The sequence below is a fragment of the Sprattus sprattus genome (genome assembly GCF_963457725.1).
Source record: "Sprattus sprattus genome assembly, chromosome: 2".
Lineage (NCBI taxonomy): Eukaryota > Metazoa > Chordata > Actinopteri > Clupeiformes > Clupeidae > Sprattus > Sprattus sprattus.
In genome coordinates this window covers 16983629-17009977 of record NC_137921.1, presented here as the reverse complement: position 1 = coordinate 17009977, position 26349 = coordinate 16983629, and the positions used below count along the sequence as shown (strand labels likewise).

Sequence of the window (26349 nt, the reverse complement as noted above, 5' to 3'; positions counted from 1 at the left end):
ATCTGGATGAGTGTGTCTTGTTTCAGCGTGCAGGGGTTACAAAAATAGGCTCCTACGTGCTCTTGCCAAAGAGGTATCCATAGTGCGTCATCATCTTGTTCCCATCTGCAGTGCAAAGGTATAGTTGAACTACAGTTAGATTCACATTCAACAGATTACTACAGATTGAATTTAGTCTTAACTAAAGAATACCACCGAAAAATAATATTTTAACCCTATTCCTAGGTAAAGCTTAACTTGTGTGTATGTGTGTGTGTGTATGTGTTTGGGGAGGGTGTTAGCAATTTGGCCAACATTTTTATTTTCAACTCATCTTGAGTGAAGTGGAATGGAACATGCTTGCCCAAATATGAAAAAAAATCCTAAGGCTGCCATGGAAGAAAAGGTATTTACTGCCTAGCAATTTCATACAAAATCAAACAAACATTATCCATCTTTAAAATGTTCTTCAGTGTTCTTACCTCACATTCAGACTAATGTTTAAGATAAACGAGTCTCAGAATATATAACCTTAAAATGCATGTTGTCAGATGAACACCACAAACATGGATATGTGTATGTTTAAATGCGCATGTCTGTGTGAATGAATACGTTTGCATATAATTGGGTGCATTGTGGACATCTGTGTGCGAGAGAGATAAGTGCAAGAGGACTAAAACACTGTGTAACCTGACCCATGATTGCTGTGGATTACTTTCTATTTAAAGTGTAGTGTGGGTATTAATGAGGATTAGTGAACTTCGGGTATGGGCCTGTGGCTCCGCAAGGTGTCTTGTGTGGCCTTTGGAGGACACCCCAGACCTGTCCCTATGTTCCTGCGCGCCGACCTGGTTCCTCTCCAGGGTCAGTTCCCAGAACTCTCTGCTTTCAGCCAGAACGTTCCGTTATATTTCAGAGCCCTATTCTCTAAGCACATCTCAATTCTAATAGTTTAATGGCAGAGATGATCTCAACTAGAAATTGATCCAACTACTTTCACTATCGAAAAATAATTCCAAGCAGCAAGAATGCAGCGGCATTATCGACCCTGGAGGGTGGCATCACTTCTTCTCCATATAAATAGGACATAGAGAAGAAATCTGACACTGAGAGAGGGAAACACCACAAAAAGACCATAAAATAGAGATACAAATTCCATCCAACCCCTTGAAGGGTACAATTAGGTCCATGTGGTGAGGGTTCTTTGTAGAGGGTTCTGAACTTTTTCTACACGGACAAAGATGGTAATCTTTTTCCTTCATGAATTTAGGGCTGAGAGGAAGATTAAATGAGTAAGACAAAGTAACATGGAAGAGTGGAGAAAACCATGAAGGAAACCATGGTCTACGTAATAAGTGAGTCAGAGAAGCTTCAACCCCTCTGTCTGCTCAGAAGCACGTCGCTCCTGAACACTAACCCCCCCCCTACAGAGCTCTAATCAAGCCTGACAGGTCCTCCCTCCTCCCCCACCACTCATTTACTTCCCCCTTTCTTGCTCCCTCTCTGCTGAACTTTTTACCTTGTTCCTTTTCTTTCTCCCTCTCCCAACCAGCCTTTTAACTGGCAGGTCTTTGTCTCATCTTTATTCTCTTTTCCTTCTCTTTTCTCTCTGTTTCTCTCCCGCCCTCCTCCCTCCTTCCCTCTGCTACCCCTCCTCTCCCTGGTCATTTAGCTCAGTTTAAAGCCCCACGTGGCCCATGGGAAGGAAAACAACCCGCTCCACTGCCATCTGTTCACCTGTGGCTTTGACTCAAGGCTGCCTCAACCCCATGGTCAATACACACACACACACACACACACACACACACACACACACACACACACACACACACTCCTTTTGCCAAAGATTCGCATTCAACCGTTCTTCCCATTGTCATGAACTCCATGCCTTTTAACGTTGTAAACGTTTGATGTTTGTTTACAATACGCTTTCCCTAAGAAAAAAAAATACTGTGTAATAGATATTTGACGTACTATGCTAAAGTGACTAAACTGAGTGAATCAAGTAAACCAATGACCCTGAGTGTAACCTCAATCCCAACCTGGGCCATCACCATGACTTTTAATCTGGGACCATACAAGGACTGCATGATCTTCTTACAGTCAACCATTAGTTAGCATTTTCCTCAGAGAACTCGCTGACACCATGTAGATAAAAAAAATGTAAATACATGAAATTCAATGGGTTGATGGATGTGGAATTTTCTAAATCTGAAAGCCTTGTTGAATCATTTTAGTGAAATAATCTGTTCTTAATAACCAATTTATAAAAGGTGAATTCTTATTCCACCTGTTGCATTCTACCTTACATCCACAACCAAACAATTCTGACTATCAAAACTATGCAGGGAATATTAGTTAGGTCATAAACTACATGCTGTCTTGGTTGAATACCAGTAGGACGACCGCATTAATGTTTTCTATGTCCTACTTTGTATCCACCGCTACACGTGCCGTTTCTGCTGATGTGATGGTTTTCAACCACCTGGACATAACAGCATACCGATTAAAACGTGTGCAATCACTTAAACGTGAAGACAATCTAGTATATTAAATTGCATTCGGATGCCAGACCTGAGAAATCTGGAAACGGGTCAATGCAGAGGTCGTACCCTTCCACGAAGGGGTACTTCACGGACTATGGAAACAGACCAGCAGCAGAACACCAACTAATCTCTTTGGTCTAAAAATACCTTGTTCTCCAAGCATTTAGGTCCGTTTACGCGGTTGACTCCGCTATATACACGTGTTAAACACAACCCGGGTGTTCTTACATCCTTAACGACTCAGTGGAACTGTCAGTGAATGTACTGTCTCTTGGGATAACAACCCTATGTTGCAACAAAGAATCATTACCCCTAAGGACTACGTTTCTTGAATTATGTTAACACCGTGATCTCTCATCGCAGTCCCGGGGTTTAACTTAATGAAGTAGCCCAGACTAGGTTACTCTACGCCAGTTAAGAGAAGGGACACGTTACATCACATTTAGACAAATAACAACAGGAACGCCATTCCATGTATTCTGGGAATAAAAACACATTTCAGCAGAATAATTGGTTTTAAGAGTTTACATCGACCTTACCGTAAAAGTCGCGCGGTGGTTCCTCCAGTGATAACAAGGGAAGAAAGACAAGATTCAGAAAGAAACTGATTGAAAAAGTTGCGAAAGGTAACACTGTTTTTTTTGTTTTGTATGTTTTTTACTCTGATGGTCGTCTTCCCTGTGGGTGGTACGGAGTCTCTCGTCTTTGTAAATTGCAGAAGTCTCAGGAAGACAGCATGGGCATCGGCTTAAGCCATCTCCTTGGCAACTCAAGAGCGCCAAGCATGTGATCTCTTTTCATGGACGTAGCCACGCTCATCGCCCTCTGAACCACCGGCGCCTCAGTGATTGGTCGAAAGGTACTTCCTTTGCTACAGCCTACAGCATCTCGCATCATCGTTCATTAGGAAACTAAAAAAAACTAAAAACAAATAAATAAAAATAAAACTTTTACGTAGGCTCCTTTCCTCACATCATAGCCAAAGCTTGGGCTAACAGATTCTCTAAATCACACAACACACACACAAACAGCAAATATGAACACCTGCTACAGAGGGGAGAGATTGTTGATGTCTGCAGAATTTGGTTTTACCGCATAGTATAGGCCTAGGCTATATTACTTATAAGAACTGAACTGAATGAATAACATAGCTTTCCCTTGGTTAAAAAGATCATATATATATGTATGTAAATTTAAATTTGAAATGAGTTATATGTAGTTTATATGATAAATTACATAACCTCAGTCATGTATAAATGGTAAAAGGGTAATGATAGCAAACCTACAACCCTTTATTCTGTTAAATAATAATGTCCTCTGCCCTTTGTTATAAGATACTGGCAAGGGCTGCATGTATACTTCATAAACACTACATCACAATATCACACAAGTATATTGAACTGCTGAAAGTAATTGATTTTAGATTCATAAAAAAGTAATTTCTCCCTTTTCTTTTCCCTTCTTTCCTTTCATTCTCTTTTTTTAAAATGCAAATGAATCCCCCCCTTTTAATTTACCCTTCTATGTTGTATGTCAATTGCTGTCTGGTGTTGGCGGGGGATGGTGGGGATTGTTGTTGTGTGCCTTGTTATGTTATCCCTTGTCTAAAGAGAGCAAATTACAGGGGCCTTTAATATTATAGGTAGCCTATGGAAGCCCGTTTCGTTGATACTGCCATCTACAGGTATCGAGCAGGTATTGCAGTCTGTACTACAGTTTTTCTCCATTCCTCTGGGTAATTTCACGAAACAGAAATGAGATCCTCAAAAATCTAAGTGCAATTGGCAAAATAGCCCATATGGTTCAGCACAACTACATAGATCACCTTCAAAAGGTCATATCTCACCCAAAACAGTTTACCCAAGCTTCAAAACCAAATCATTTTCTCATATGAATAGTCATTGCCCCAAAAATGAAAGGTTCCTTCTCGATTGCTGTGGCTCACCTCTCTCTCTCAAAAAAGCACATTCTCAGGGCTTTAAATGCATTTGCCAAAATTACCTAGATAGTTTAGCAAAACACTAAGGCACACCTGCAAAATATCATATCTCTCTCTCAAAACTCATCAGTCAAAACAAATTCCTTTTCTCATACAAATAGTCAGTGCCCCCAAAATGTATAGTCCCTTTGGCATTGTTTAAACTCTGCAGGTCAAAACGTTTATATGTTTTGTCAGTATGGCAGTGGACCACAGAAATATCCCTCAAGTGCACATTTCAATCTTGGCTCAGTCCTTTGACACTGAATGTTTACTGCAGTAGATGTTTGCTTTCCAGAATACTTTGTGTATCAAACAGAAAAAATAATAATTCAAGCATAGCCTACAAGGTAGCACTCATACTGCACTCATACTGCCATGGAAATTGTTACAGTGAGTTATTGCCATACATCGTGGCTACAGTAACAGAAAATTTGTGCAGCACAATATACTGTCATACAATAAGCACATCAAAACTAAAATTATGTATAGCCTACACTAACAACACAACCTGGAGCTTCTGGGTATTGTATGGGCCAAGACTGGGAATGTGGGTGACTACACCATTCTCTAAAATGGCATCACACATGGTGATGTTGCCCCCGCGCTGGCCTGGGACATCCACCGTTGCTCCTCTTCTTCTTCCTCAAACAGGCAGTTCCCCTTGGTTGTTTCCCTGGCCAGGTGCTTCCATGTTCATAAATTGTACTGAACTTGGTCAAGCTCTAGATATTTGATGGAAGCATTTATACTCCTGGATAGGACCTGTCAGCTAATTAAACTTACTGTGTGATTGGTGATCGGATGTGTGAATCTCCCCCTTGATTAGTAAAGTTCTAGTTGCACCTGAAAATTACTGTAAGCTGATGATCCAAGAGATCCATATTACAGTATATAGCTTGATGTTTTTCATGCAGTGATTCTTGACATAAGGGACAAAACAGGTTTTGATTTTCCCAAAAAATATTTGGATAACTTCCAAAATATATGATTACATTTATGTCAAATGAAGTTTTGTCTATCCAAACATGTTTTGGTTCAACCTCCCAGTTGTAGATTTTTTTATGTTAATTGAATGTTTGCTGGGTCAGCACTTGATTTTTGTCAACACCATCATAAACATAAATATACTTATGGAAATTATTTTAAATGATCTTATCAGAAATATTTTCACTCATTAGTTTTCCCAGTTCCCCTTATAATGTACACAGGTCTTTAAATCATTAAAAACAAAAGTTTAGAGCCAAATAAGTCAATGTTTAATGAGTAGAATTGTAATCATAACACGAATTACATTTGTCTTTAAAAATACACATCTACATTGGAAATGTGTTAGTCTTTGAACAAATATCCTTCAAGGAATGAAACAAATACCATTTAAAAAAAAAAACTATAAAAAATATATCTGAAGGAGTTGACACTCTATATCTAAACTAGATTTAATTCGACACATGAAACTGAAATAGCAAATATATAAATCTATATAAATAAACACTAGATTGCAGAACATTTTACTCTAATCTTGACTCTTTAGTCATTTTGGAGTTGATACGCTATGGTTGTGACATGTGCATATTAGTAAATAGATATGAAAAACAAAGTATTATTAAAAACTTACCAGAGCTCAAATTTTCTCATGTCACCAAGAAGACCAAGGAGGAAGGAAAGGGGTCCTTTGAGTTAAAGCTGCCCTAAATTATTCCTGATTTTTTTCCCAATTTAAAAAAGTCCTTTCTGATTTTAAAGCATTGCAGTGTGATGTGACCTGCTTTCGGACATGGGTTTTTGTAGATACTGGTCACATATCATTAAGAATAAAAACAAAATGTTAGACAACAACAAAACAAACTTTGTTGTGCTACCCTTGTCCTGTTGATGAGTTTGGTGAGGCTTTTAAAATATATTACGTACATTTTAAGATAAAAAAAACTGTGATTTATGTCACGGACATGTGTCCCAGGTCTCAAGAATCACTGCATGGTATTATGTGCCTGAAAGATTTTGACGGTGGAGTGAACTATTTTGCAGGTGATGATTTACACAAGGAAATTATGCCAACATGTTTTGCAGAGAACAGCGCCTAGACTGAGAAACAACAGTCAGTTTAGACCAGCAAGATATATACAATTGGTAATTGGGCTAACAGAGGGAAATTGAACCTAACCATTTTCAAAGATGTACTACATCATTTGAAATTTGTGCAAACTGTAGGCAATTGTACTTGTCATTTACAAGGATGTCCAAATACAATTGCAATGTGATTAAAGGAATGAGAAATTCCAATCTGTTGTGAACAAGTCGAAAATGTCATTTCTGTTTCGTGAAATTACCCAAAGCAATGGAGAAATACTGTAATATTACGTCTCCAGAAACCTGTAGCTAATACCTACTTAAATAATAAACCATTAAATCAAGATACAAGGGGTCAGAGTACTGATATGTTTTTTAAAAAATAGTATTGTGTTCCAGCAATAGTCATATGGGGCAGCTCTAATACCAGCATTCTTAAAGCTTAGTTCTTGGCTTAAAAAAGAACCTTCTCAAGTACCAATACAAGCACCTTGTCACTCTGTGGTAGTTTTGTTGTCCACCATTGTTAGGAGAATAGGGAAAATGGATAAGACCACAACTGGAAAAGAAGCAGCAGGCCTAGATACACACATACCTAAGAGGATACGTATGTCAGACTCCCTAGTACGAATTAGATGCTTTACTTGACAACTGGGAACAATTTGCAGTAACCTGCCACTGTATTGCTCATTCAATTATAATGATCAAGATAAACATTGTAAGCAATCGTTGCTTAGACAATCAGACAACGGTGTGTTCATGAAAATACAGCTTCCTAGTATTTTTGGCATCTTATGGTAGTTCTCAGTCATAAACTTCAATCAAGTTAGAGCTCATTAGAGCATGAGTTTGAATCATAAAACAACATACCCACATCAAATTTAATGGAGCATTTTATAGTGGCTTTGGTACTGTAAGCCCAATGTATGTATGTTCATTTATAGTTTATCACCCAAAACACTGGTGTCTGTGTAAGGCCTTCTGAATATAATGGTCAAATACTACATTGGGTACCTCAAAGGCTACTAAAGACACAAACAAATAATTTTTTTTTAATAATGATCAAGGATTTTATTATCATAGTCTCTTTCATCAGTTTCATATCATTACAGAAAATGTTATAGTACAGAGTTGTTGAATATCTCCTCATTGCGTGGTCACTGGCTTCCAGGACTGCTGGTCACATATGTCTGTACAATAAGGTTCTTATATCTTTATTTTCACTCTTTTGTACTGTACATATTTTTGTGTAGTTGGTTAAAAAGGCTGTCAGCACTTAAAGAAGCTGTTGTCTTTCATTTTTTTCTTTATATCTATTCTTTTTTGTCTATTTTTTTTTTTTTAAAGTTTTTTTCTTTTTTTTTCAAATAAAAGAGATATTTTCCCAGCAGCCCCTGGGAAAATAAGGGGGGGTGGGGTTGGGGCTACACCAGGTCAAGTGATAATAAGGAAGCTTGGGGGTTCCAGGCAGTGAGGGCTTGCGTTCACATCCCATCCCATCCCATCTCCAACGTCCGCCCCGCTCCTACCCAGATAGTGACCCGAGTCTGGGGCGGCTCCGGTCCAAATCTGGCCCCGTGCTGGCGTGGGTCTTAACCAGATCTGGGGCTCTTTCCGCCCCGGAGTCCGGTGTGGTCTGGGTACGCAGCCGATCCTCTGCCCTTGCTTTTGGCACTGCGCACATATACAAGACTCACACGATAAACAACAAGCTAAGCTCTTTGTGAAGCCATTATGATGCACATGAATGGGAGGGTTAAGAAAACAAAAACAAAAAAACCAACAACCGAGAAGTGTCCATTCAAACAGCAGCGCAGGCAGGAAGTCGCCTCGATTCAACTTCCTACAAGTCAGCTGTAGTGGGGGATTGTTTGTAATCGTTGTGGTTTCAAATGTTTTCTCAAAAATCAAAAACAAAAGTAGTTTTTTTTGTCTTTAAATAGTAAAGATGAGGAAATGATATATATTTTTTTTTTCCCTGGCAGGCACCTACAGCTTTCTATTAAAATGCTACAGCTATCGATAAGGTCTAGCATTGAACACACAAAGCAATTGCAATGAAAAGAACAAAGTTGCCTTAATATAATATGAATAAGAATAATGATAATAAGAAGAATAATCATAATAATAATAATTATAATAATATATTACAGAATAAATCTCTTTTTATAATTAGATTTTTTTTTCGTTAAAAGTTATATTTTTCTTTGTCTGAAATACTATATTCTTTTTAAAATTATTATTACTTTTTCCTCATAATGTACCTAGTTTGTGATCAAGATGTTGACTATACTTCAACGTTATCCAAATCAATAAAAACTAGCTGTGCCATTGCATAATACAGAATAGTCAATGATATGTGGACATGCACCGTGAACCATCCCCTCTATTTGCACCAGGCCCCTCCTCCTCCTCTTCTTCTTCCTCCTCAGTTTCTGGCCGCGTGGGCCAAGTGACAACAAAACGTCCCCCTTTGATGACATCATAGCCGTCCGATCACCATGACGTCCACCACCTCCCCCTTGTGCAGCTCCACGTATTGCTCTGTCTTGGGAGGTAGCATCAGGAGGCCGTTAGCAGTACGCATGCTCATCAGTCTACAGCTCACCTGGTTACCTATAGATAGATAGACAGATAAACAGACAGACAGATAATATATATATATGTATATATATATAGAGAGAGAGAGAGAGAGAGAGAGAGAGAGAGAGAGTGAGAGAGAGAGAGAGCGAGAGCAAGAGGGAGAGGAAGAGGGAGAGGGAGAGGGAGAGGGAGAGAGAGAGGGGGAGGGAGAGGGAGAGGGAGAGTGGATTGGGTTAGGCTATTTTTCACTTTCTAAGAGCAAACCAAACAACCAAGGAGGAGAAGAAACGACTTCTCAAACACACACACACAACACAATCAATCACACACACACACACACACACACACACACACACACACACACACACACACACACACACACACAGATAGAGAGGCTGGAGGCTGTACCTGTGCTCTGTGCCCATGGCAGTGGTTCCTGATGGTGCCATGTGAGAATGCAGCGGTGGTACTCAGGGCGTGGGTCAAGCTTCACATCGCACGACAGCTGCAGAGGACAGACACACACACACACAGACACACACACACACACACACACACACACACACACACACACACACACACACACACACACACACACACACACACACAACAACCACTCTAATTACATCAAAGTCTCCAGAGATACACATAGAGACCACTGAGCCTTTGTACCACTGATTATGGTCGGGCATGTGCTCTGTTCCAATGAGCTGTTTCAGGAGTATAAATACTATCACCGAGGCCTGCGTTTGAAGGGTTTGTAAGGGTGACTACGCTAAATAGTATTCAAAGTAGATGTAATACATGGCACATATCATGCATTTAAAGTATTTATTGTGTATATATAACGTGTTGTAAGTAAGACCATGTTAATGCCTTATTGTGTGTAAGAGCAGCTGCCTTAGATAGGGGTATGGGTAGAGGATGAGCTCTTACCCTGGCTTTGATGATGGTGGGCCGGGGGTCCAGGATGCCCTGCATCTTCCTCAGGGCGGGGATCACAAACAGGTTGCAGGTCACCACCGCAGAAACAGGGTTACCTGCCGCAGAGTGGAAAAGCAAGGGGCCTCTGTGAACTATACTTCTCTCGGACACACAGAGTGTAAATAACACACTCTCTCTCTCTCACTCACTCACTCTCACTCTCTCTCTCTCTCTCTCTCTCTCTCTCTGTCAGATACACACACACACACACACACACACACACACACACACACACACACACACACACACACACACACACACACACACACTTTCATTATCTCTCCTCTCTTAAACACAAACACAGAGCAAGAGAAATACACACACACACCCACACAGAGAGGGAGATATATACACACACAGAGACAGAGAGAGAGAGAGAGAGAGAGAGAAAGACAAAGGGGGAGAAATACACACACACAAATGCTGACACAAACACAGACCTGATACACACAGCAGATAGCAGTGTCTTTGAAACTCCTGCCACAGAGTCGGGAAGAGTACGTGTTGAGCTTAATCCCTCAAGGATACACATATGGCCCACATATGGTCCACATATGATACACACACACACACACACACACACACACACACACACACACACACACACACACACACACACACACACACACACACACATACAAGCAAAAATACCTGGCAAAGCAAATATGAGTTTACGAGCACCATCCATGTCCAAAGTCGCGAATGTTGTGGGTAGCCTATGAATGAAGAACAAGACAAACTGATGACCTACCATAACAGATAACAGACACATACCATGTATCTATGATGTACTTAGCGCCAGTCTGCAAAGCAACAGATTACGCAGGTGAATTGAATTAATATCATCTATCTAACCCAATTATCTATCCTGCCACCCATGCTATCGTACACCCATCCATTCCTCTGTCTGTGCATTACCCTGGTTTCATGAAGACCCGACCGAAGTGGATCTGAGCGTGCAGGTCGATGTCCAGCACCTGCTTCAGATAGTCCTGTGAGGGAAAGACGTGTTACTTACATGTGAGTATGATTTCTGAAGAACTTCCAAACATTAGGAAAAGGTAATTATCAAATCAAATCAATTTAGCAGATGATTAGGCATGTCTCGCTCTGCCTTCACACTCTGCTTTTCACAACAACAGCCACAAGGTGTCACTTAAATGCACAGGATAACATCAATGGTAACAACACTTATGGTATCTGCCTCATTAGGGGCTGAAGGTATACAATTATTGAAAATATCTTTTAAAAAGTGTTCAGTCATATTATTAAAGAACATTATAACATGTACGTTGATTCAGTGTTGACTAGTTAAGTCAAGACGAGAGCAAGAAGTGTCACCCAAACACACTGACAGGGATAGAGTTTTTATAGCTATGATGCAGGACTGAATGACACCCCATTCCATTATTACGTTACATTATTATTTAAAAATGTTTTAAGATTAAAGGATTATGATAATGGCAACAAATCAAAGGCAGAGGGAAAAAAATGAATTTTTAAGTACCTTTTCTCCCAAGGACACACCCCCTGAGGTGATGATGACATCAGCACGACTGATGCCCTCGTTCAGTGCATTCAGGAGGTCGTCAGGACTACAGAGCAACACAACATGACAATCATTATGCTACAACAATCTAACAAGCACATACCAATGCTAACTCAACTTGAAAGGGGTACAGCTACACTGAAAGCTTTACATTATATGTCCTTAACTGATATTAGTCAATTAGTAATTGATGTTAAATGCTAAAATGTTGACATTTATAACTAACTAATGACTGTTGCGCCCATGAATTAATGTAGTGGCTGTGGTGTGTGTGTGTGTGTTTGTGTGAGGGTGTGTGTGTTTGTAGGTTACCCATACTTGTCTCCGACGATTCCTAAGTTGATAGTAGGGTATCCATGCTCCTGGATGGTGGCTAGCAGGGTGGAACGGTTACTGTCCCTGATCTTCCCTGGGTGCAGGTCATCCTCTGGGTTCAACAACTGAAAACCCACACGTGCGCGCACACACACACACAACACTCTATGAGTGTGTGTAAACATAAATATATGCAGTATATGGCTGTACCTATGTTGCTATATCTGACAGATGTATCCTCTCGAAACCTTAGGAATCTACGTTAAAGTCCCTCTCCCCAAGCACCAGTAATTCTGCCAAACAGAAATATATTGTGCATAATAAAAAAAAAGTCTCAAAGAGCCTTGCCAATCAAATAATGGGTAGGGAACTTGGTTTTATAACTTTGTGATGTAGTCTGTCCAGATTCAATCTAAACATGTGTGTGTGTGTGTGTGTGTGTGTGTGTGTGTGTGTGTGTGTGTGAATACATGCAACTGCACCTCCTAGTTCACTGTGTTAAATTGAGATTTTTCTCAATACCATCTCAAGACCATCCAAATCCACAATGCACTTTATAACATATTATTGATAAAATATGTGCTTTTTTTTTTTTAGAGGAATATCGAATTGTAATAGAAAAATATTCATTTAGTTGCTTTGCACAATGCTTTCCCCCATTTTGACCAGTAGATGTCCCCAACCAGCTCTGAATTTAATAATATTGAGTAATGACTTTTTTCTGTGATATACTGTGTTGAAAACTTCACTTCGCCATCACTACTGTCATAAACGAGAAACATGGTTGTTGCAGGGTACGATAGCGGAGAAACCTAATGAGAAACCTAATGTCCCCATATTTCTATTTCTACGATATGTGCGCATGTGTACAGTGACGCTCCTGGATAACAGCATTATTGTAGAGATGAAGAGACACTATTCTTGTTGGATTCAATGAAGGAGTCTAACATCCGTAAATCTGGATGGTAAGGAAGCACCACAATCGGTTGTCTGGTCATATGGCAGAGAAGGGCTTTGAGAGGAGTGTGGAGTACATTCGGTGTAGGTGGAAAGTTTAAAGCACTCCTGAAACAAAGCTCAAGTTCACAACGGGACTTATGGCAACAAGCCGAGTTGTCAGTTGTTTGAGGTTTTGTTTGAGGACCTGTGGCATCCGACCTGGAAGACGTGGGCTTTGAGGATGGTCGAGCTCCTCAAGGTTGACAATTAATAGTGTTTTGCAAAGCTTACCGATGTATTAGACATTACAGTTGATGATACATTTGGCATTGGGGCTATTGGTTCCACTGATTTGTAGTTTTTTTCCAGCCCTCTGTTGTGTCCATAGATTTGAATGCGTGTAAGCCCTGATTAGGAACTCGGAACCCAGAAGCTACACCTTAGGGGACCCTGAGATACATGCCCAGCACTGTTATAGGAATTGGATCTTTACAGTGCAATTGTAGAAATAAGAACTAAATTTGACCATTTTTGGATGAAAACAAACGTTTGACTTTTTCTGTATTCAAAATCAAATGAATTGAATGTATTACCAACTGACATTATTAACTTTAATTAAAAAACAAACAAACCTGAACAAGCCTGTTTACTCTATTTAAAGGCAATGCAATAGTAAAGCCCCATTTTGTAAGAATTGGTTTTGGGCTCCCCCTACCATTGCAGATGTAATTTCCTTTTGTCATGAGCCCTCCTAATGGACAGCAGTGCCTGTGCATTTGTTGACAAACTGAGGGATAAAGAACCGGCAAAGACAGCGTCCGGAGCTAAAGAACCATGATGACTAATACAATAATATTACCTGTATTTAACACAAATATGATTCTGCACAGTTGTATTTATTGTGACATCGGAGATTAACACTAACATAAAAAAAGAATAACAAAAAAGAATGACAACGCAGTCCTGTATCCTAGCCTGACATGCACCTCAGGAATCTAAGAGAGAGATATACATACGTCTCTCGACGGGCCCCCCTAGTACTGCGTCTAATTTTCGCCTCTCAGATATCGTCGGCTTCCTGATGAAACCTGCTATGTGCAATTATACCTTTTTTCAGGAAAGCCAAAAAACTGATTTAATAGAGAGTCAATGGAGGCAATCTAAGGCAATGGAGAAATGTGACTTGTACCATCAATATTGTATTTAATTTAGAGATGTGTGCTGGATTTAATCAACAAATGCAACTTTTATCAAAATGTTGCATTTTGGGACAGAGTTAGGGGAGATAGCAGGTTTTTATTCTGTAGGCTATATAAACATATATTTTGTGGATATAGCATGTTTTAAAGGGCTTGTAAAATGCCAGATCTCATCATAACTTCAGTATGACCCAATCAGATCACTTTTTATAACTCTTTATAACATGACAGGCTTCATTGCGACAACTTGGGTCAAAGGTGTAACCAACATTTAACCAAAGTGGGATATAGCAGTTTTCATCACAGCATATATCAGAAGAAAGGATTAAGCCTTTTTCTTTATTGTGTCGTAGCTACCCCACAAAATTAAGATTGACATTGCAGGTTTTATCAGGATATGCCCTGTCCTATTTTGGTCCACTCTGATGTTTAATCTCATTTTGGCCAAAATGGTGGATAGCAGGTTTCATCAGGAAGCCGACGATATGCTTGTGTTCAAAGAGGAACTGTTATTACACTGTTACCAGTGTCTAATGCTATTTATTCTCTTGAAACGGCAAACTTATCTTTACATTTTTTTATTATATTTGGGGGAAAATAGTAGCAATTTATAACAAAATCATATGCTTATCCTACATAAACTATCAAAAAAACATTCAATGAAGTTCTTTGGTATTTTTGTGATAAGCAATTATGATTGCTGGGTAATATGTATGTTGTTGTCCAATGCCAAGTCTCTATTTGATCATGTGTCAGTGCCTTTTAAGTAGAAAAAGGCAAGAGAGAGAAGAACAGTAGGAGAAGGCGGCAAAGCTGCCTAAATTACATTATTTGGCTTTTTAACTAGTCGCCAGCCCATGGAGTTCGCCACGGACGACTCCCCTGCTAGCAGCAGTGCAGCAGTTCAGCTGGGATCAGCATCGTTGCCCTCAGTGGTGTGTCAGCATCCATGCAACAGGTAACCTACGGCTATTGTGATGGTTATACATTCCAAGACAAGTTATAGCCATACATGATGGTAGGGCAGGATTATAGGCTACAAATTGGGTAAATAGTGATCGCTACTAGGTGGATAGCAAATGATTATGTTAAGCTAGCCAAAAGCCTAACAGGGTGCCAGGGCATTCCTAGCATTATAGAACAAAATGTAACAAAGTGTTTCCCCATTTATTCCAATGTAAAGTTGCAGGCCTAACCAGTCAGAGACAGTTGTGTGGCCTGACCCAGGTAGGAATGCGTAATGAAGATGACCAGGTTGAGGTGATGCCAGTCAGTGATACAGAGCAGGACGACGAGCGACAGCCACTGAAGCGTTATGCCACAGATAGCGGGCATTTTGAGGAAGATGTTTCCGATGCTACGGTAAAAAGTTTCATCATAACTACGGGGTGTTGTAAACCTAGTGGTCCTTTCCGAAGAAATCAAGATAATCAACAAAAGCTGGTATCAAACTGCCACGCATCTGGCTTTGCTACTCTCCAAAATTGGATTGTGCATACGGTGAGCCATGCTGGCTATTTGGAGACCGCAGTTCGCTGTCCTATAATGCATGGGTGAAAGGAGTCAGCAATTGAAGGCATTTTGAACCTATTATTGAGAAACCTATTAACCAGAAAAATTGAACCTATTATTATTCCTTTCTAACAATTTCTATGGAAATGTTCCCGCTGAGAGCCAAACAAGACTTAGTTCATTGTGTACACACCCGTCGCTTCTGAAATATGTAAGGTTGATTTATTAAACACTATTTATATCGATAACTTACATCTTTGTGTAGCATTATTTTAGACACAGGTGCGGAAGTAGGGAACGCTATGATCGAATAGCGTTCAATAGGGGGGCCCCTTCATAATATCTTGCACCTGGGCCCGTCGTTACTACGTTACGCCACTGGCCGAACTATTGACACAAGTGTACAAACACAAGTGTACAAACTGCGCCGTCTGTGGAGTTTTGTCTGGAGATCTTAATCTTTTTTCACGCCTAGCTACACAGACACACCAGCGCACAAGTATAACACAATGGCCTTGGACTGCGTCCATCCTTTTTGACTCTGTATCCATCACTTGGACCTAAAACCGGGATGTGCCCGCACGGTGGCCTCACCCGGTTTCAACCCGCTTTTCATATGGCCATATGAAAGAGCTTTGTGACATTAGAAAATTATCTCTCCATTTACTTTCTGTAAATTCTTTTCGAATGACCACCACTCCTTGCTTTGTACACGCATCCAGCAGGGATGTGTGGAGTCCAACAAAATCAGATACATTCCAACGAACGCTGAAATCACAGGCTTGTTGGATAAATGCGCGTTTTCTTCTGTTTGCCATTATTAATTTCACGAGCAACTTGACGGCTGGTGTCGTTATTTGGTGATTAATCATCGCCAACCTGAAGCAAATACGAGTCTCATCGACTGGCCCAAATACTGGGTCCATTGTCTGGCCAGTACGAATCTCTGGACAAGATGTCTAGAACTCGCAGCCCCAAGCCCTAGCAGGCACAGAGCATTCAGATGAGCTTCTAAGTCAGTGTTACCAAATGTTAGCCCAGAAGTGCGAGTACACAGACCGCGAGTCTGGAGAGCTGAGTGTCGGAATAAGCATTTGTTTACATCAGGGTTTCTACTCGAGTTGAGACGCATGGAAATAACGTTAAATTTTTCAACAACATTTCTCCTGTCAGTGGAGTGGGGTGGGGTTTGATCAGATGACAACCAACCTTTTAAGACATATTTTGACCGAGTTCTTAGACACCTTTTCCGAGTTGCCAGATGACTGCAGTGCTATAACTACTTTTCTCCCATTAATGGGGTCACTTCAGTTACATGTGAGCGCACTGAAGCTCTTCCACGCTCTTCCACGGTTGTATCTGTATGTTTTTTTTTCCTTTCCCACCTCTCTCTTTGTGCTACTCTTTACCTCTCTCCCTACATTTTCTTTTCTCTTTTGTTTTCTTTCTCTCTCCCTCTCTCACCTCATTGCCTGTGGACATGACGGCCACCACGGGGAACTTGTGCACCTCCACCTCGGTGACGCCCACAGTAGCCAGCAGGCCGATCTCCGAGGGGCCCATGTGGGTACCCTTGGCGAGTACACACTCCCCGCGCTTGATGTCGTGTCCAATGGGCCTGTGGTAACATGAAAACGACATCACTGAAGACGTCTAGAAAGCTAAGGCATTTACTGCCACTTTTTAGACGTCTTCAGAACAGTACGTCACAAACTACTTTTGTTAATTTTTTATTTTTAATTAGAGAGAGAGAGAGAGACCCAGGGTTTTTGGAAATACCTAGAACATGAACAAAAACAACATTGACACATTTTTTATAACAAGAATCTTAACACACAGAAAGAATGAAATAGAAACTGAGGATGACAGCTTATGCATTCAGAAAGAGAGGCAGCATACCTGATATCCTGTCCAGGACGTGCCTGCACTAAGATGCGAACCTCCAGCTCCTCTGTGCCCTGAGCACAACACACACAGCATGCTGACGTTGGACTTTACCCTACTCTCTCCACAGTCTATGATAAGTATGCGCTACTTTCTAGCTCTGTAGTATACAAAGCAACAATGCAGTAAGAGAACATTTAAAAACAGGAAGCACAAGTCAACTTCGGACTGATAACTGCAGGTAACCTCTGGGAAAAAAAACATGAAACATGCCTACAGTTGGCAGCCTCTGAATATTAAAGGCCAATTTTCATCATGATAGTTTTAAACATAGCCACCAACTTACAGACCTGTAAAGTCATGGGAATTTAATCTCCTTCACCTTATTTAGCTTATACTAAATCTTCCACCACAGACACTGAGAGGCTGTTTTGTGAATGCCATGCATGCTACAGTGGAGCAAACTTGGGGGAAGAGGACCTGAATAAGTGTAGGTCTAAGTGGGCACATCTGCCATTCAACACCAAAGGGCCGGGTCCTTTAGTGTCTGAATGTATTTCAGTGTGGACTATGATATCTGCTGATATATAAGTATCCAAGTATTCTAATCCATGTCATGGAGTCATGGAAAAGTATGGAGAAAGTCTTTCATGTTTTCTACCAAGACATTTGATTTTGCTGGACAATGTTATCATCAAGTGTTTCTAGAAGTTGCTTTTCGGTAATGATAAATGGACATTAATTATTGCAAGATAGCAAAAAGCCACCTAGCATATTATCAGGCAATATATTGGAAACTGATGTACATCCTGTGACTATGTGGGGGGGGGGGGGGGGGGGGTTAACTGCAAGCTAATCTGTAAAGGTGGGTTAAGAGTAACCATGTCAACCATTGTGTTAAACAAAACTGACTTCAAAAAGATTAAAAACTGTTGAATTTCTAGAATAAGCGGCTGTTGAACATAATGTTATTTGCCAGATAAATATTGGACAACAACAGTGCATCAGGAAAATATTACATTGTAACTGTGCAAAACTGTGCCCAGCTCCTGCCATCTTGTGTTTACAAATTACACCTCCCTATGTTCAGTGGGCTAAAAGCTTCAAAAGCCACTATGCAGAACCTACGACATCGCTGGAGGTCAGGCACCACTGGCCGGCCGTCGGGGATGACTGTTGGGGCGACTGCCCGAGGGCTCAGGGAGATTCCGCGATCGGGAAAACGGAAAACAGGATTATAAATCCAAATTACATCCTACATGTCTCTGAAAAGCCACATCCGTCATTAACCAACTGGCACGCCAGTCATGTTAGATGCAGTAAACGATCATGGTGACTTGTATGATAATAACTGCTGACATGTAATGGTTATAATGAACTTTGAAACAACCAAAATTCTTTTAAGCTCCTTTTTGTTCTGCTGTAATAGATGAATTACAGTTACAACTGACGCAGATCCACCATGTCCTTTGGCTCCTGTTCTGGCCATATGAGTAGCCATCAGCTGTGGGGAAAGAGTGAGCAAGTTGCACCCAAGGCATATCATGGGTGATTCTGCAAAGTGCAAACCTTATCAGATGCTTCCAAAACTTGCTTTTACATTTATAGACTGGTGTACTTACAGACCCCATGCCAGTCCTTTAGCTACAACACATTAATGAGAGTCCCTTGGCAATTGTGTTGGTTTTACTGCTTTACTGTGCCAGTGTTTGACAGGCTAAATATTCGAAAGAGGCCTAGGCCATGTTCACAGTTAACTGCATGCTGAGCCCAGCAATAGAGACTGTTCTATGATGGCTGCTATTTAGTGTCCACACAATACATTGTCAGTAACTGTCAGTTTTTGCAGTGCAGTCTAATATAGCACATGTCATTCTGTGTAACTATATTTTAAACTACACTGTTAACATTTAGCTAGCAGTAAGAAAGCAGCGTGCCTTTTATTTGTTTGACTTGCCTATGTAAGCAGGTAGTCATACTTATTTAGCTAGTTAAATTTCAACAGACTGGTGCAGAACATACATGTTGGGATTTATAGTTGGGGTATACTGCCCTCTAGTGGGCAACATCGGCGAACATAGTATTCCTATAACCACACTATGAAGACTTGTGTGTCCTTTGCCATCATCAGTGACCTTGTATTGTCACACTCTCAGTGAACTATACCATATTCTGCTGGACCAGAACTACATGGTAGTCCTTTAATCACACCAAGAAGACTAATTTATCTCCAGGCAGTGGACTGCTTCACACACTCCTCCGTTGCACATGTGTGGTCATGCGGGTGGACTCACGTCCTCGGACTCGCGCAGGAGCTCGGTGTCCTCCACCTGCACCACGGCGTCAGCACCACAGGGGATAGGCGCGCCCGTTGTCACACGCATGGCCTGCCCAGGCATAATCGTGTGGGTGGGCTACAAGGGGGTGGGGGGTGGGTGGGTTGGTTGCACAAATAAAAACACATAAACACAGACAACATAGCTGGTTGTTTCCTTTAACTTTGTCACAGCCAACATTACAATTCTGTAGTGGCTCACCTTTACACCATTTCTCCTTCAGACCCACAAGTACACACACACAAACCAACACACACACACACACACACACACACACACACACACACACACACACACACACACACACACACACACACACACACACACAAACTGAAACCCCTACCTGCTCTCCAGCTTGTGACTCTCCAATAATAAAGCGATCTCCAGGCCCATCAGCCGCTGTAACACACACACACACACACACACACAGACACAGACACAGACACAGACACAGACACAGACACAGACACACACACACACACACACACACACACACACACACACACACACACACACACACACACACACACACACACACACACACACACAGATAGAGAGAGAGAGAGACAGATAAGGAACTCAATTTCAAGTGGAATATCACTGGTTACATAGGCCCTTGATGATACATATGCAGGCTATGTGTTTCTACGTGGCACGCACACACACACACACACACACACACACACACACACACACACACACACACACACACACGCACACACACACACACACACACACATACACACATCGGAGCCACTGCACGACTTGCTTGTTGACACATGCTTGTTGTCCGAACAGATAAGATCTCCATGTATACAGCCATTAGAGATCATACACTGTAGGGAGATTGGAGATTGGAGAGAGAGAGAGCGAGAGAGAGAGAGAGAGAGAGAGAGGATGGATGGATACCTCTCACAGCGTAGCCATCCTTCACTGAGGCAGGGAAGGGAGGCAGGTTGTCTTTGGCATAAACGTCCTGAGCCAGGACCCGACCCAAACCATCTGAGAGACGGAGAAAGAAAGAAAGAAAGAAAGAAAGAAAGAAAGAAAGAGAGAGAGAGACGTTTACTGTGAAAGATAGTATCAGCCAATTGTGTTAGTTGTGGATGTGATAGGTATTGTTACAATGACAGCTGAAATCAATGTTCAAGAGTAATCAGTTCAAATGCATTAACAGCCTCGACCTATCACATCAAAAACAATTACACTCTTTCAACTTCAAATGGAAATGATATGTGATGATATCAGCACAAGACTTAGATGGAGATATATTTACACTTAAACAAGTTCGACTAATGTATAAAAAATAATAATGTCATAGTTTGTATGTCTAAAAATAAACTGAAGAGGTAAAAAACATGAAAGATGAAAATAGGACGAGAATGAACAGAGAGACTGAACAGATGAGACAGAGAAGTGAAGAGATGGTGAGGGTGAGGGTGAGGGAGAGAGAGAGAGCGAGAGAGAGCGATGGAGAGAGAGAGAGAGGGGGAGAGAGAGGGAGAGTGAGGGAGAAGGGAGAGGTGGAGAGATGAAAAAGAGGGTGAGGGTGAGAGTGAGGGAGAGAGAGATGGAGAGAGAGAGGGAGAGTGAGAGAGAAGGGAGAGGTGGAGAGATGAAAAAGAGGGTGATAGTGAGAGCATGTGTGAGTTGGACAGAGATGGGAGATGACATATGTGCCGGCGGTGTATGTGTTAGAGAGAGAGAGTGACACATCTTATCAGCATCTCTGGAGCTGACTCACCACCTGGCCACACACACCCACACACACACACACACACACACACACACACACACACACACACACACACACACACAGGCATGCAGACACAAACAGACACACACACACACATACACACACACACACACACACGCACACACAGGCACGCAGACAAACACACACACACACACACACACACAGGCATGCAGACACAAACACACACACACACACACACACACAGGCATGCAGACACAAACACACACACACACACACACACACACACACACAGGCATGCAGACGTAAACACACACACACACACACACACACACACACACACACACACACACACACACACACACACACACAGGCACGCAGACGCAGGAACTGCACGCAGACACACAGACATGCACGCAGACACACACACACACACAAACAGGGACGCAGACACACACACATGCACGCAGACACACGACATGCACGCAGACACACAAAGACATGCAAACACTCAAACAGATCTCACACACACACAGCACACACACATACAAATACAATGTCCTACCCTGCATAAAACCAAAAATGTTGTACATGCTATGTTCATGCTATATTCCATTATCACACATTATCAAAGAAAGACCGAAAAAGAAAAAATGTGGTAGAAATGACAATGGAAATGAAGATTGCGAAAGTGAAAGAGTGAGTGAGAAAGGGAGAGAGAGAGAGAAAGAGAGAGAGAGAAAGAGAGAGAGTGTGAGTGCGTTTAAAGCGTTGCGACGGTACACACTGACTATATTAGGGCTGATCTGATTATGCAGGTGGTCTAGTGATGATCTGCAATGAGGCGTGAGCAGTGAAACACCAATGTCACAAGGGTCCTTCATCAGACAAGACGTACCATCGTTCCGGCCTTTGGTGCATAGGAACAAGAGACCCAAAATATAACACAAACACGCAAAATCACAAGTACACAGACCCACACACACACACACTCTCTCTCTCTCTCTCTCTCTCTCTCTCTCTCTCTCATACACACACAGACACACTCTCGCTCTTTCTCATACATACACACACCCAGTTTCTCTTTCTCTCATACACAAACACACACTCACTCTCTCACACACACACACAGACAGAATAAGCTATGCATAGAGTTCCGACACTTGTGAAGTGATACCTTCTCTGGCACACGCTGTTGCCTGGTTTGTATTCTACCTCATTTGTACTTCACTTTGACTGAGCGGCTGCCAAAAGAAAGAATGTAAACGCAGGCCTAAATCAAACAGGACTTGTATTGAACACAGTTAATGTGTAGAGGAGAGAAATCAATTCTTCAAGTTCTTCGGTCGGCGGCATCTAAGCCGAGGGTTATATCTCAGGGAGTTGCTATGCGCAACATGATGTGGTAGTGCCGTGAGGTGGGGGATTAAAGTGGGGGTGTTATAAAACGGCACTATATAACACCGTCTAGCAGGTAAGTTTTTGTAATTAATTTAGCGACCAAGCAGTTGCTGGGTAAAGTGTGCCAAGGCCCCAACCAGAGAGAACAGATCATGCAGCTTTTTTTTTCTACTCTCGACATAATCTCCATGGCGACAAAGCATTCCGTTCTGTATGCGTTGCTAACCCACCTCTTTCCGAGGCAGTGTAGCATTAAAAAAACAACCCCCTGGCACGACACAGAACTTTTGCTACAAATGCCGACGGTGGCACGCCGTTTAAATGATGGGGGCTGCTTAAAAACACTTAGCGCGCTAATTGGTTTGCTCTGAGGTGTGCAGGCACGCGCCTTAACGTGGCACTGGTGGAGGTTAAGCTAGTGGGGTGACATGAGAGACGGAAGTGCACACACAGGCACGGAGGAATGGGGGAAATGGGTTAGCCTGGTGTGTGCAATTACATGGAGGTTTTTCCCGGCACTGTCGTAGGCTGTTACAGCGTCTCAATAACAAAGAGAGAAATAAGGACAGAGAGAGAGAGAGAGAGAGACGATGGATGGATGAGAGGTAGGAGAGGAGAGAGAAAAAAGGGATGAGAGAAACACATGGAGGAAGTGTGATGTGAAAGAGGGAGGACAAAAAAAGGAAAGAGGGAGAGAAGAGGTGTCGCTGTATGCCAAACAAAGTCAGTCTGAAACGGCTTCTGAGCAAGCTCACATTCCTATCCAGATATGTCAGCGTGAACCCTTTGTATAATGTACGCTTGGCTTACATGCATGTGTGTGGAACAACACGCAGAGAGGACTAACCATATGGGCCACGCTCTGCCTGACATGATGCTTCCACTGTGAATGTGTGTCTGTGCTTGTGTGTCAGTGCGCACGCATACTGTATGTGTGTTGTGTGTGTGTGTGAGAGAGAGAGTGTGTTAGCATGTATGTGTGTGTCTGTGTGTGTGTGTATGTGTGTTCATGAGTGTGTCAATGCGTGAGTGTGTTTGTGTGTGTGTGTGTGTGTGTGTGTGTGTTTGTGTGAGGATGCTTCTAGCTCCCACAGGCTGCAGCCTCTTTAGTCAGCTGGAGGGAGCTGGCACGATGTGTTCTTGTCAGCCGTGTGGTCATGCATGTGTGTGTGTGTGTGTGTGTGTGTGTGTGTGTGTGTGTGTGTGTGTGTGTGTGTGTGTGTGTGTGTGTGCGTGGGTGTGTGTGTTGTCATGCATGCCGGTAGAGCAGAGGCAGGAGATATTTAAATGTGAACCCCTGCATAATGACAACACAATGTGGTGTGTGTGAGTGGGAGTGAGTAAGTGTGTGTGTGTGTGTCTGTGTGTGTGTGTGTGTGTGTGTGTGTGTGTGTGTGTTAACATTAGCAATCTCTACATTATGTGAATCCTTTAGTGGCTGAGGAGAGGGAGACTCTCCCCAACTGTTACCTCCCTCACACACACACACACACACACACACACACACACACACACACACACACACACACACACACACACACACACACACACACACACACACAATATGCAGACTGCACATTCTCACACTCAAACACTAACACAACTAACATACACAACAGAAGTACACAGTCTCTGCCTTTTAGGCAAACACTCATGACAGAAAAACTAGCCAAAATGATAGCTATCCATCAAACTCATGCACTCACACACACATACCTCTGTAATTGATGATCTCAGTGCCCAGGACAGCGGTCATCTCCAGTACAGTGATGAAGGCCTTGTCCATGGAGGTGAGGGGGAACGGGGACATGCGGTGTCTCCGTGCCACCTTGGTGATGTCCACAGCACTGTGACCTGATGGACGGAAAGGACACAGAGACATGGAGGAAATACGCATGTTAGTCTGTCCAATATATCCTGTTGTGAACAATGGACAGGGCGGTCTGCACAATACAACTTAATCTGAAGTCCATACAGACAGTGTTTTTTCCCTTGAAGTAATTTTACTACATCTCCTTAAGAAGCTGTTCTCATTCCTTTCTCCTATGTGCCTAAAAGTAGCAGAGCAGACTCTTACTTGACTTACAAAGACTTATATGTATGAATGGCATGCACACACACACACACACACACACACACACACACACACACACACACACACACACACACAAACACACAATAGAAGAGAGATCAAACACAAGCTGGCTGGTGAACAAGGATTAAAGGCAACCTGAAGTTAAACCCTCATCTTGATTCTTCTTCCTGATAATGTAGCAGGAGTGCTAATAATAACCCTGCAGTAATCACAGCAGCGGAAGATAAAGACACGGGCATTACACACTGTGTAATCTTTCTCTCTCTCGCTCTCTCTCTCCTCTTTATTCACTCTCTTGCCTTCTCTCCCCCACTCTTTCTCTCTCCTCATCCCTGTGCAATTGAGGCTTGATTTCCTTTGACCCATTTTCCATGCTTTAACCCACTCCCCACGCATGTACGCATGCACACACCACACACACACACACACACACAAAACACACACACACACACACACACACACACGCTCAAACATGCACACACGTGCACATGTATAACAACGGAAAGGCACAAAGACACAGTGCCTCACAAACATAAAATATGCATATACATAACAGGACATCTGCACAGTCATACAAAACTAGGAGAATATCCTGCACACACACACAAAGACACACACACACACACACACACCCCAAGCATAATGGGCTTGTTTTAGAAAATTACACACTAGTAATGACTCTGGTCCATCAGCCCCTTCCATACTGCTTCTCCCTCTACTATCTAGATTGTACTACATAATAGAGTGCACTTATGCACATCCCATGTCTTAGTAGGCCTGTCTTCACTACAGCCATTACAAAGAGCATTTTTCAAAAGAGGCCTTTTGGCGAGTGCGGTTAAGGCCTGACATTTAGTACTGTAGGTGCAGCAGAGGCTCTCTAATCAGCATGCAGAGGTGGAAGGAAAGGTCACTCACTTGCTCTGAGAATATTCTCTTTGCTGCTGCATCGAGATTGCACCTGCGGAGTGAGAGAGAGAGAGAGAGAGAGAGAGAGAGAGAGAGAGAGGGGGGGGGGGGGAAAGGGGCAGAGAAGAGACAGTGAGATAAGGAAAAAGAGGATTATTTTTCTTTTTTTGAAATGTCTCTTCCTCTTCTTGCAAAAGCTCAGATGTGATGTCCAATTACACAACTGTGAAAAAACAACTACAAAACAACAACAACAACAACAAGAACGACAACAAAAACAACAAAAATAAGAGAAAGGTTTGTCACACTTCTGGACAGATTTTGACTGATTACTAGACTGCTTCAGTCGCCCGATA

General features: G+C 42.0%; 1 protein-coding gene across 6 annotated transcripts in view; it reads right to left on the bottom strand.

Annotated features, from left to right (window-relative positions):
• Positions 1-9055: 9055 nt before the first annotated feature.
• Positions 9056-26349, bottom strand: part of gphnb (gephyrin b) — a gene marked incomplete at both ends in the record, with an annotated part of 98620 nt that continues 81326 nt past the window's right edge. For all 6 annotated transcript variants that reach the window (XM_080833333.1, XM_080833334.1, XM_080833331.1 and 3 more), the window contains 14 exons: positions 9056-9189; positions 9565-9661; positions 10093-10196; positions 10792-10856; positions 11059-11132; positions 11648-11735; positions 12008-12129; positions 17119-17272; positions 17554-17612; positions 19833-19952; positions 20218-20273; positions 20784-20876; positions 24706-24843; positions 26003-26045. In XM_080833333.1, the coding sequence (XP_080689459.1) occupies positions 9056-9189; positions 9565-9661; positions 10093-10196; positions 10792-10856; positions 11059-11132; positions 11648-11735; positions 12008-12129; positions 17119-17272; positions 17554-17612; positions 19833-19952; positions 20218-20273; positions 20784-20876; positions 24706-24843; positions 26003-26045 (1347 nt within the window). The remainder of the gene's footprint in view (positions 9190-9564; positions 9662-10092; positions 10197-10791; positions 10857-11058; positions 11133-11647; positions 11736-12007; positions 12130-17118; positions 17273-17553; positions 17613-19832; positions 19953-20217; positions 20274-20783; positions 20877-24705; positions 24844-26002; positions 26046-26349) is intronic.